General features: G+C 33.9%; 2 protein-coding genes across 2 annotated transcripts; one reads left to right on the top strand and one right to left on the bottom strand.

Annotated features, from left to right (window-relative positions):
• Positions 1-4,220: 4,220 nt before the first annotated feature.
• Positions 4,221-6,380, bottom strand: LOC108211219 (large ribosomal subunit protein mL54). The gene is made up of 2 exons (XM_017382758.2): positions 6,243-6,380; positions 4,221-4,803 (listed from the first exon to the last, which is right to left on the bottom strand). Exon 2 carries the CDS (start codon positions 4,789-4,791, stop codon positions 4,396-4,398), a length of 396 nt encoding a protein of 131 aa, XP_017238247.1. The 5' UTR covers positions 4,792-4,803; positions 6,243-6,380; the 3' UTR covers positions 4,221-4,395.
• A 3,573-nt stretch (positions 6,381-9,953) lies between these two features.
• LOC108214730 (prohibitin-3, mitochondrial) lies at positions 9,954-12,283 on the top strand. The gene is made up of 2 exons (XM_017386888.2): positions 9,954-10,915; positions 12,027-12,283. The coding sequence occupies exon 1, from the start codon at positions 10,065-10,067 to the stop codon at positions 10,905-10,907; it is 843 nt and encodes a 280-aa protein (XP_017242377.1). The 5' UTR covers positions 9,954-10,064; the 3' UTR covers positions 10,908-10,915; positions 12,027-12,283.
• Positions 12,284-12,530: the final 247 nt, after the last annotated feature.

The following is a 12,530-nucleotide window of genomic DNA, read 5'->3' as shown; positions in this document are numbered from 1 at the left end:
TGGAGATGCTCTTAATAAACATATGTTTGCTTAATACTCCCTTCATCCAAATTAGATGACCCCGTTGACTTTGGGCACACAATTTAAGGTTCATTGACCGCATAGCTACATGACTTATTTTTAAAATTTTATTTTTGCAAATAAAAATTAAAATATGAAATTTTCATTTATAAAAGAAAAAATAAATTTCGAAAGTAAACTGTGTGCCCAAAGTCAACGGGGTCATCTAATTTGAGATGGAGGGAGTATTAGTTTATCGGTTTTTCTATGGTGTGCCCATGGGCACATGCTAAGCGCGGAAAATTTTGTGCTTAAATTATTTTGATTGGCTCCTCTCTCTTGATAATGATGGACCCCCTTGCAAATACACCAACCACACCAATCAAAATCTCTCAAATACAAAAATTTCCGCGCTTAGCATGTGGTCATGGGCACACACTAGACAAACCGTTGATTTATTACTAAGATTTAAAGTTGTGAAGTGTCCCTTCAAAATGAGGAAAGAGAGTATAGAATGGTCAATACATCAATTGTAAATTGTTTTTGAAAGATGAATATCGCTAAAAATTGATGGTTTCGTATGTGACAGGGCGCATGCGAAATTCAATGGAGCACTTTACCTGTCCTCTGTATTCACCTTTCCACGTACTCACAAACCGCCCAAGTTGGCGCCAAATTGAGGCAACTAAACAATGTCCATGAATCTCAGATTTATAGAGTATCAATTTATTCACACATCAGCTTTACTCTCAACAAATAATCATAAGCGTCTAAATTTAAATTTAAAATGAATATTATACCTTTTATCTTCTAAATTTTATGTACTTGTCGAGTTTTTCTCATATACTAATACTTGTTCTCTAATATGTGCAAAATAATATATGTGTTTGTGTGTGTATAAGAACGAAAGTAGACGGATTCAATGAATGATATAAATAAATTTGAGCCCAGTGCGAAACTATCTTCTTAAAGTGTATTCGTTTCCTCATCGTATATGTGACGAAGGCTTTTAGGATAAAACGGAAAAACTATCGCTGACAGAAAAGAAGAAGATGAGAAGAGACAAGAAGAGTAGGGTTTTGATGTGAGGCTGTATTTTTCAATAACCTTAATAACTCTATAATGTCATATATATAGAGACGCGGTAGACTTATGCGCTACCTCTCTTAATTAATTAAACGTTTTAATTAATCGAGATAGTTACAAATTAAATTCGTAATAAAAAACAAATTAATTTAAATCAAACAATTAATTCAAAATCAACTCAGAATTAATTTCCGTCAATTTAATTGAGCCCAAGCCTAATGAAAAATAAAATTCAGCAAAACTAGTCTGAGATTATTCGGGCCCCGTGATTTGCAAATCCTGCGTGCGCACGTGGGTGTTGGAGCATTACATTGGTAATACATGCTCCATAAGTGTTTTTATATATAAAATCAAGTATTCTCCTTTGCAATATCAACGTGGGATTTCTAACACATTCCTCAATTTTCTACTTCTAAAGGCATCTCCAACCGTGATCCAAAAATCCAAATTTGAGGCAGTTCTGCCTTAAACCACTCCAACCATGGACTAAGGTACTGTTTGGGGTTGCTGTTGCAGACAGCAACAGCAGCTTTTTGCTGAAAAGCAGGTGAAAAACTGTTTGGTAAATCGAAAAGCAGCTTTTCTGAAAAGCTGTTGTTAGAAAAAGCAGGTCCTCCCATGCTTTTGGAAAAAGCTGCTTTTCAGCTTTTGCAGAATGCTGTTATAGATTTCATTATAAAACCTCACCAAAAACATTATTTTTTTAAATATTATAACTCAAAATAAGTAATATCAAAAAATTACCAAACAGTTATCTGATTTCTACAACAGCACTTATTTTACCAGCACTTTTTGTGACAGCACAGCAATTTTTAACAGCACTCCCAAACAGACCCTAAAACGTGATCCAAATTTGGATCAGTGAATAGTACTGGTCCAAATTTGGATCACTACTATTCACTGATCCAAATCTTTGTAACATTAAAATATTTTTTTTTTATTATTTGATGATTTTGTTAATAATATTAAAGATAAATTAATTAAGAATAGAATATAATTAAAACAACGCTTAATTATAAATTAAAATTCCAATAATTTATCAATAGCTACAGAAAAATCAAATATAAATATTGATCATCTTAAATTTCGAAATACACTAATTGAGCATTTGTGGAAAAAATATACTAATTCTGGGAATCAGTATTTTAATATAATATTTTAATACTTTTAATTTATTTTTATGTACCTTTTTAACTTTTTCGAATTATTTTGTAATATTTTATCTTTGTCTAGTCGTTAATTGTATTATTAGATTAATGATGAAATTAGTTAATCATTTTCTAAAATATTTAAAATCAAAATATATGAATATTATAAGGATGGATGAATTTGGATCACGTGGTTGGAATAGGATTTGGATCTCGCCCTAAATTTGGATCATTTGGTGATACAAATTTGAATCTATGATTGGAGTTGGCCTAAGAAATCAACTTTGGATACTATTATCTCATTCATCTCTTAGTCATTTTGAGTTAGTTAAAATGCTTTAAAAAGATCTCTCGGAAGAGAACGCGCTCCGAGCGTCACTCGTTGTGCGCACAAAACAATCGTTATTCAATTATGTGACTCGAAATCTACATAACGATAACATTTTCCAACAATACTCCCGTGTTCGTTTATATTTCACGTTATGCTACATATATGTCAGAAAAATTTCGTATTGTGTTTGATTCTTGTAATGTTTTTCAATCAATTTCATATACACAACTTAAATTGTTTTCGTGTCAAATACTCAACTATACAAAACACAATACTACACGAGATGAATGTACACGATCCATCAACGCTTTGCCATTAAGAATATTAACGTACTTTTTAAACTCTTATATACGATACTAATTCATTCTATTTTCTAAATTATGCTCAATTTTTTTGCGTATTCCGAGAATTGGGTGTATGTATTGGAGATTATAATTTCAGTTCATGGCAAAATTGTTAATGGCCAATCAACTGAGGTTGCACATCCTTTCAATGACCACTATTATAGCTAAGAATTTATGGTCAACAACTAAAATCAAATCGCACATATATTTAAATCCCCTGATATATAAATTTGTGGATATTAATGGAAGCTGGGGAACGGAGGTGGGCAAGACCATGTGAGAAGAGGTCCGTAGGATCTCATAACTTTACAAAAGTAATGAATAAAGAGAGATGTATTCTGCAAAGTGGTCTTCCATAAGGACCATAACCACCTGCTTTACTTGCCTTGTTAATAATTATGCATGCCATTTCATTTTCACATCCCATCCCATCTCCCCGGACTTCACTCTCGCATTTTTCAATTTACTTAAAGTCGAGTCGAATCGGTGGACCTCCGTCGAACAATTCTCAAGTTTTGATCAGTCTTTTTCCAGATAAGTCGACCTGATAAATGTCTACCAGATCGGTAATGATTTAGTTTAACAATCTTGTCGAGTCTGAGCATCATATTAATCAAACACACACATTAGTGTAAGTGTAAATGTGGGTCTCATTAACAACAAAACTATCACTGGTTTCTTCATGAGAGCTCATGGAGTTTTATCAAGTCATTTCCTTCACTTAGGTATCCACTGAAGGTGGTGTGAGCAATTTTTGCACCCAAACTAATTAAATAGTTTTACATAGACAAGTATTACACAATTTATCAACAAAAAAGAAATTCGGCATTTTATGTTGTACACAGGTAGAAAAAATTAAAAGGTGGTCTGCCATAAGAGTACTTAAGGGTCATGATATACAGTATTGCTTTGTAATAAACTTTGTATGCTCAACTGGGATCAGAAGGAGGGGACTGGGGGAACACAATTGATGGCTCGCCCTCTTCCATTCATTGCTACTGTCTATTTATATTGACAATACATCTCCCGGTAGGTATGATTTTTCACATGTATCTTTATTTCCGGTTGTTGGTAGAACAACTTCATTTGTACAGGATAACAGGGTTCTCAAGTACATTAATTGAACCCCTGAATATTTGAAAAGATAACACCAAGAGGCTCTAAATTGTAGTAATATCCATATAGACGAATTTAGTTTTATTTTCACCCCTTAGAAACTTGCAGAAACAAGTAAAAATCAACTTTCCCTGCCTTGCCACCAGTAATCAACAATAAAATGTAAAATCCAGTTATTACCTCAGTAAGCAGGACCTGCAGGAGGTGAATTGGCAGAAAAAACAAAAGGAATTACAGCCAAAATATGCTAACATATAGGGTCTACTTCACGAACCAAATTTAAAAGCACGTATAAGTCAATTACGAAGGCTTGGATTTGCAGGGATCGGAACAACCACCAGAAAGCATTTGATCTTTTCCAGATTTTCAATTAATTCTTGGCTTTGAGTGAGTTGTTTTCCTTTATCCTTGCTCGGTTGTCCAGCTTAACAAAACGTTTGAGGTCATCATATGGGAGAGTTTCTGTGCTTTTTCTTCGTAGCTCACTTAGTGCAGGACGTTTATCGAGAAGGTGCCACAACCAATCAGGATACTCAGAGTCTGCCAAAACCTTAGGGTCTCCTCCTTCCTTGAGAATATTCGCGCCAACAACTGTAGTGGATTTCAACTCTTTGGTGAGAAGTGACTTCTTTGGAGCATCTGCAGCTCCGCCTGCTTTTGCTCCCTTCTTTGCTTTACCAGCAGCATATGTTCTACAGCCTAGGACCCCAATCACCTCACTTCTGATGGTAATGCTTCGTAATGATTTCATGCAGTTCAGCGCCATGACCAAAAATCCCTGCAAATTAATAATTGGGCTTATGTAAAGTGATGATTTCAAGCTTGCAAGAAGATACCAACACTAACCACATATCAACTCCTTCAGACATTTCACTAGCAATTTCAACTTCCTTGTAGAATGCTCACGAGAGAAATTGTACAAAGAACCTTTTGGTGTAACATTTCATGTAAAAGGGATAAATAACCTCAAATGCAGCTAAGACACTTGTCTGTCAAGTGAGATATAGTTACCACAAATATCTGAAACAATTATCTGACATATATAGCTAAAGCAGATCATTGTATCAGTTAAGCTCTTTGGCTGTGAAGCACGCGGCTGTGAAGCACGCTGTTCTCGAGTAAGAGATCCTAGCAGAGTTTGACATAAAGGTAAGCATTACATCTATAAACCCAGGGAAATTTGGTCCGATAAAAGCCTTTCTAGCCATCAAGGAATCCCGAATCCCAGCAGATTTTTACACCATATATGAATATTAAAATAGTAAGAGATAGAACTCAGGAATAACATTTGACCAGCTATCCAAAGACGAGGCAGACACTCAAACTTCAGACTACAAAACTACTCAACTAGTTTTACAAGGATCAAGGAAATGAAGGAAAGTTCTATTATTTTAGGGAATTTCTGCAACTAATGTCCAAGACAACTATAAAATACCTGTATCAGAACAATTTTAGCTAACCTAGTATTTCAGGAAATTTTAACTTTCTGACTTCTTAGTTATCTGAATTTCTCTGAATTATTCTATAGTTAAGAAAATATCCCATGTATCTGTTCTTTCAACTGAACCAAGAAAAGCGTGAAGCTTTTTGTCCGAATTAATGTGCCAATTTTGAGGAATAAAAAGGGATCTTCTAATTCGTTTATTGGTTTTAATAAACAAACCTAGACTTGATTACTTGTCTGTTAGTTTCACAAAAATGTAAACAAAATTAAGATGTGTACTAATAAGTAATAATGCCACAACACCATTAAAATGTCAAAATGACAAATCCTCAAATATGTCAGTGCAGGAAAATCTATAGCTTTCTGTTATAACTTCTAAACAATAAATCCAAATGGTGTGACAATACACTGTCTGGTAAATCGTTTCTCGGAATCTACATGGCTAACTGTCAAATAGGCAATAGGCAACCCTTAATTAAACAATTAACCAACTATACACCGACAAATCATTTTCTAAACTAATCAACCCAAACCTCGAAGTATCACTTGAAAATTTGAGTTTTTAGGAGTACCAATATTTAATTTTTACAATAAAAAACATCAACAATATATATCTGAAGCAGCGAAGAACATTAATTGTTGACTTCCTCCAACAAGTATCGCCCATTCTATTAAAATGCCAAACGTACGAGAATATACGAGATTATGAACAATTAATATACATACAAGTGTAAGTATGTGTGGAGATGCAAGAAATTGAGTGACGAGCGTACCGATTAAAAAGCAGATCGCCGGAAGCTAGAGAGGGTCTGTGTGTGTTCCGGCCGGCGAAAATGGCGATGGCTAAACCCTAGAGGACTACAGTTTACACTTCGACTCTCTACCTGGTCAAGCAGTTCTCAAGATTAAACCAATAAATAAAATGTCTTTATATGATTGTTTCTCAAAATAAGATTAAACGAAAATGAAGAAATAAATAAATTTATCCAATCGCTATCGTCTTATCGACTACCTTTTTGGAATTATTTTTTTATTAAAATAGTAGTCATCACTTTATTACTGTAGCTTTACAGATATAGGAGCCGTTTGGCCAAGCTTAAAAAAAGTGATTCTTTGCTTAAAATAAAGAAGTGAGTAGAAGTGAGAAGTAAATAAGTTAATAAAGTGTTTGGAAAGGAAGCAGAAGCTGTGAGAGAAAAGCTAGAGCTTCTTAAAAGTGGTTCTACTTCTTTACACAAACGGGTCAAGAAAAGCAGAAGCCAAAAGCAGAAGTCGCTTCCGGTTGCCAAACAGTAGGGTTAAAAATGGGGCGGGTTCGGGGCGGGGACTTCATTTCCCAGCCCCGCCCCATATATATTTTTCTTGCCCCGTCCCCGCCCATTCCTCGTGGGGATTTATTTTTAATCCCCATCCCCGCCCCACCGGGGATTTAATATAATTTCGCCCCGCCCCGTCCCGCCCCGCTGTTATAATATTACACTAAATTTAGTAATTTTTTCTTCAGAATTTCATAAAAATATACGAGACATGTATATTTAAAGCAAAAAACTAAATATAATAGAAATCAAATAGACATGTTATACATTGTAAAATTATAGTTTTGTGTATTATAAAATAATAATATTAAATATAATAAATATATTATATTAAATATATTAAATATAATTATTTATTTATATTAAATATATGTGTGGCGGGACGGGGAATCCCCGCGGAGATTCAACAAATACCATTCTTGCCCCATATTTTGGTGGGGCGGGAAATCATTCTCCGTCACTACCCCATTCCCCATATTAGCGGGGCGGATCTGCCCCATTCGGGACGGGATGGAGCGGGTTCCCCATTTTCCCCACCCCATTTTTAACCCTACCAAACAGGCACAGTCATATAGATACTATTACTGATGCTACCATTGGTATTTCTACAATTTTTTTAAAAATAAACGTGATGAAATTAGAAATATTTTTTCTTTCATTTTGATTGTATTATAATAAATAAATTGACAAAATTTATTACAGACATAAGTAATAAAAAATGGAGATAAATGAAAAATATGAAATCCATCCATCTTTTTTTGATGTCATGTTAGTTACTAAAAAAATGATTTGATCACATGAGATTATGATCAACATTAATAAGTGGATAAATTCATATGGAAGTAATGAATCAGACTAATTGTTAAAAATTATAATTGACAAAATTTTTTAAATATTTTATAATAAATTTTCTGTTATTTATGAACACGATAGAGAAACAAAATTAGTAAAATCAATACATTTATTATTTTTAAATAAATATAACAATTTGGATAAATTCTTTAAGCTACGAATTTATTGTATAAATTATAAGAATTGAGTTGATTTATTTCAACTACAAGTGTGTGAGCTAATACACTTGAGAGGCGGTTTAAGTTTCATATGTAATCGCCTGCACAATGTATGCAGGCTAAATTTAAAATATCAAAGTTTTTATTTTTAAAGTTATACTATCTTCTTGATGTTGAGTCTGCGCGCTCCCTGAAAATATAATAATTTTATCGTATATTCTTTTAACAGTTGTTATTGTATTTTCAGGATAGCTCAGTTCACTAATAACATGTGAATTGAAGTAGATCGATCTATTCCTTGAACTTCGTTGTTCAGTTTGAGTGAAATCATGTGTGATCATTAATCTCGCCTGCACATATTTTACTGTCAAAAATTAATAAAAGTTAATGTCATAATTTGCAACTTTAACATGAAGATCAGCATGAAACTAATTCTATTATTATCATGTAGGTGACATATATTATGTCTAAATAAACAGAGTCTCCGCACGCGAAGTGCGAGCAAGATTCCTTAGTTATGTCTAAATAAATGAATGTTCTTAAATAATATAAACTAATTATAAAGAACATGCCAAAAATGATTGAATATTTTGTGAAGCACTATGCAATTACAAAGAACAGAGTGTTGGTATGGACAAGTGTTTTATTACTAGCTAAATTGTTATTCACAATCGCAATAACAAAGTGGATAAACTATATTTTGTATATAAGATTTAATGTTTGATTTTTATGATTTGAAACATAATAATTTATGAGAGACTCAAAATATCAATCTATACTATGATTTCGAGAAGATCAACACAAGAAAGTTTAGTTAGATAACTATCTATACATATATAATATTATTCAAGTATGGAGGTTGATCATGCCTCTCCGCTATAAATGAAATCTGATGTACTCTAGTATAAGTGAAGCAATAAAAACATCAACAGATCATATATACGATGTCTTAAATTATGATTTTGAGGAGTCATTTTCTAAATTTGTAGGATTTATTTTTCATTACTCGTAAATAAGTAATCACTAACTCATTTCTCGTTTAATTTTTAATGGTGGAATATTTACATACACATATTTCACATTTTTTCTCATATTTTTACATTATCTTTATATTAATATACTTTAGATTTAACACTATAATGATAATAGATAAAACAAATAAAGATTATTGTTGGAATTTTTATTCAATATAGATTGCTTATTTTCTAGAAATTAAATTTTTACTGTATATTTAGGAAATCTCACTTGGATACCGTTAACGATGCTCTACAAACATGACTTACAAAATTGGGTAACTTAATGGATACAGAATGAAAATTTATTATGATAAAGGTAAATATTTACAATATATTTAGATATATTTGTGGATGTAGTGCACAATATAAGGTACCTATACCATTATATCAATATTATACATAAAATGCATGACTTTTAGAATTTAAAGTCACTACTAAAAGTGTTTCATATTAATGAAAGTATACAGATCATATAAATGTTTTGATGAATGATAGATATGGCTCGATTCATGATGGAACGTCGTATATCGCACGGATAATGTACGTGCTATAAAGCGCCTTTCCAATTTTTTTCTCAAAGAACATGACATATATATAACTAATTTCAATTAGATTACTTATGTGTATATAGAAGGTTTCATTATTATAGTGTGGCCGAAACCAACCAAACATTACTAGTTAGATTTGAAAAGAAACAAAATTAGAAATATCTTTTGAGAACATTTTGCATAGTACAATGATGACGTGTAAATGAGCATATGATTTTAGACGCCATGTTTAAAAAAATTCAGACAACAAAAATAGCATATCTTCGATGTACATGTTTTATGTAGTCAATAAATATCATATTTAAGCGAAAAAAGTCTGATTTTAATTTCTACTCAAAAGTTGAAATGTAAGTATTTTTAGTAAAATATCAGCTTGGTTTTATTTATAATTTAATGATATTTATTTTTAATTAGGTCTTTTTTGAAATACTGATTTGTTTTTTTAATTTTGTGTTTTTCAACTTATCTTACAGAATCTGGACCGACAACAATGCCCAAGAATGATGCCTCTAAATTTTGGGCCAGGATAACTGACACAAGCCCAGCAACGAAGACTTGCAAAAGAATCCAAGTTTAGGGTTTTTGACCCGATCCGACACATAATTTCCTTTCCTCCAAACCTCCCACTTCATCAAAAACCCCTCTTCTCTCTCCCCAAAACCCTCATCTACTCTCTCTCTAAACTCTCTCTCTAGAAATCACCAAATGGCTAATCAAGCTGCGATGTCGTTTCTCTCCAACATAGCCCGCGCCGCCTTCGGCCTCGGCGTCGCCGCCAGCGCCCTTAACGCCTCTCTCTACACCGTCGACGGCGGCCAGCGCGCCGTCCTCATGGACCGTCTCCGAGGAGTCCTCGACGTCCCCGTCGGCGAAGGCACTCACTTTCTCATCCCCTTCCTTCAAACCCCTAACATCTTCGATATCCGCACCAAGCCCCACACTTTCTCCTCCGTCTCCGGCACCAAAGATCTCCAAATGGTTAATCTCACTCTTCGGGTCTTATCGAGACCCTTGGAGTCCAAATTGCCTACAATTTACAAGGAATTAGGTCTCGAGTATGACGAGAAAGTGCTTCCTTCTATTGGAAATGAGATTTTGAAGTCAGTTGTGGCGCAATTCAATGCGGATCAGTTGTTGACTGAGAGGCCTAAGGTGTCTGCGCTCGTGCGCGATAGTTTGACTACTAGGGCTAAGGATTTTAATATTGTGCTCGATGATGTGGCGATTACGCATTTGTCTTATGGTAATGAGTTCTCCAAGGCGGTTGAGCAGAAGCAGGTGGCGCAGCAGGAGGCCGAGAGGTCTAAGTATGTTGTGGCAAAAGCGGAACAGGAGAGGAGGGCGGCGATTATTAGGGCAGAAGGTGAGAGTGAGAGTGCTAAGCTGATTTCCGATGCGACCAAAGAGTCTGGGATGGGGTTGATTGAGCTGAGGAAGATTGAAGCGCAGAGGGAGATTGCTGCCACCATGGCGAGGAATCCTAATGTGGCCTACTTGCCAAATGGGAACAGCAATTTGCTTCTTGGTCTCAATGCTGCTGGTCGTTGATTGTGATGGTATGAATCTTTGTTTTGGTTCTTAATAGTTGCATAAATTATGATTATATAATGTATTAGAAATTCAGAATGCTGGGATGATATTGTTATATCTGCTTCATGGCTGTCTTGTGAGTTATGACTCTATATAGGTTGAATTCTGGAATAATTGGTGCCTGTCTTCTTCTTTTGATGCCTTTAGGTGGAATTCGAACTAATAATATAAATTACAGAATGCTATCTGATTCTTAGTCATTAATAGTGCAGGTTGATTATAAATGTCTTGATTAACTTAAAGTGTCCCATTCACCTGTCTCGGTATTGGAGTAGTGAGTACCTAACATTTGTTTAGTGTTCAACTAACTTGGTAGAAGTGGAAAAACAAATATTTTTTTAAAGAGGATTCTTTGCTTATCTTATTTATGCATTTTCATCATAGATTTCCTTTCATGTGAGTATTGATTTTGAAGCGTGTATGTAGCTGAAATTTTAAATTTTTAGCACTGTATCTTTTCTAATATAAGTATTTATCCTCAATTTGGGAAACCAAACCAATATATTATCTAAAGTGTACAGGCCTTGGGAAATATCTAATTATACAAAATCTTAAGTGACATCTGCAGTATAATATGCCACACTCTTTTTAATTGTATGTTGGTGTTTTAAAGTATCAGTGTTTGTTAAAATTTATAGGTGATATAATTATTTACATAGTTTTGACCTGGTTAGCATCTGTCTTTAGATTTTCAGATGTTATATTATATATATACGAAGCACATCAAGAGTTAATGTGCATTGTTGACTGTTGACATGACCAATGTTACATAGGACGGCGGTAGTTTCTGCCTCGAAATGGAAAAGAAGAGGCATACATGGAATGGACTATAAGAAGATCTGGTATTGGAGGGTGGTTAAAGTAGTAATGGAGTTTCGAACAGCATAGTTTCTGTAGGAACTTTGAATCAATTTTTCAGTACTATCAGTTCTGCACATTCTGTTTTGGTGCTCAATGTTTGACATTTGTATTAATATATATCTACATAATTTCCTCTTGATTTCTATGTGTCTTGCTATAGCATGATTACGTGATTTTTCAGCGTTCTTATACTGCTTCTCCTTTAATGTTTGTCAGGAATGCATGGGTGGCGCGGCTATAATAAAGTGTTCTTGAAGCGTGATATATGCATGTGATGGTTGTTGTTGCCTTCAACTTCTCAATGAGTCTAATATATGGAGTACTAATTTATTAGGAAGGAACAGTGTTTCATGGATTTACCTTGTAATGCAAATATATATTACTGCCTTGCAGTTAAATGATGTCTCTTGTGTTTGCTTGCAGGCAGAAATTCTTAAAATATGTTATTGATTTATCACTCTGTTTATTATTCATCGCTGCTGTTGCCTCCTAATTTTTTTTGCTTTTAGCAATGAAAATTAACTTTGATATGAAACTATGTGCATTTTTGCAGAATTACCTGAAAGCATAGTTGACAAAAGGTTTCACACGGGGATGTTTTATAATAAAGTTGATGTTGCATTACTCTAAGACGGTGTATTGTGTAGAGTATGTAATGAACACTATATGTGCAAATGCCGACTATTATGTGTACTTATTGATATTAATGAAGGACCTCAA

This window comes from Daucus carota, chromosome 3 (genome assembly GCF_001625215.2).
Source record: "Daucus carota subsp. sativus chromosome 3, DH1 v3.0, whole genome shotgun sequence".
NCBI classification, from domain to species: Eukaryota; Viridiplantae; Streptophyta; class Magnoliopsida; order Apiales; family Apiaceae; genus Daucus; species Daucus carota.
The sequence above is the reverse complement of the archived record's forward strand: the minus strand, read 5'-3'. Positions and strand labels throughout refer to the sequence as shown.

Bases quoted from the DNA above. Each gene is read 5' to 3' on its own strand.
- LOC108211219 (XM_017382758.2), bottom strand. From the start codon at position 4,791: ATGGCGCTGAACTGCATGAAATCATTACGAAGCATTACCATCAGAAGT.
- LOC108214730 (XM_017386888.2), top strand. From the start codon at position 10,065: ATGGCTAATCAAGCTGCGATGTCGTTTCTCTCCAACATAGCCCGCGCC.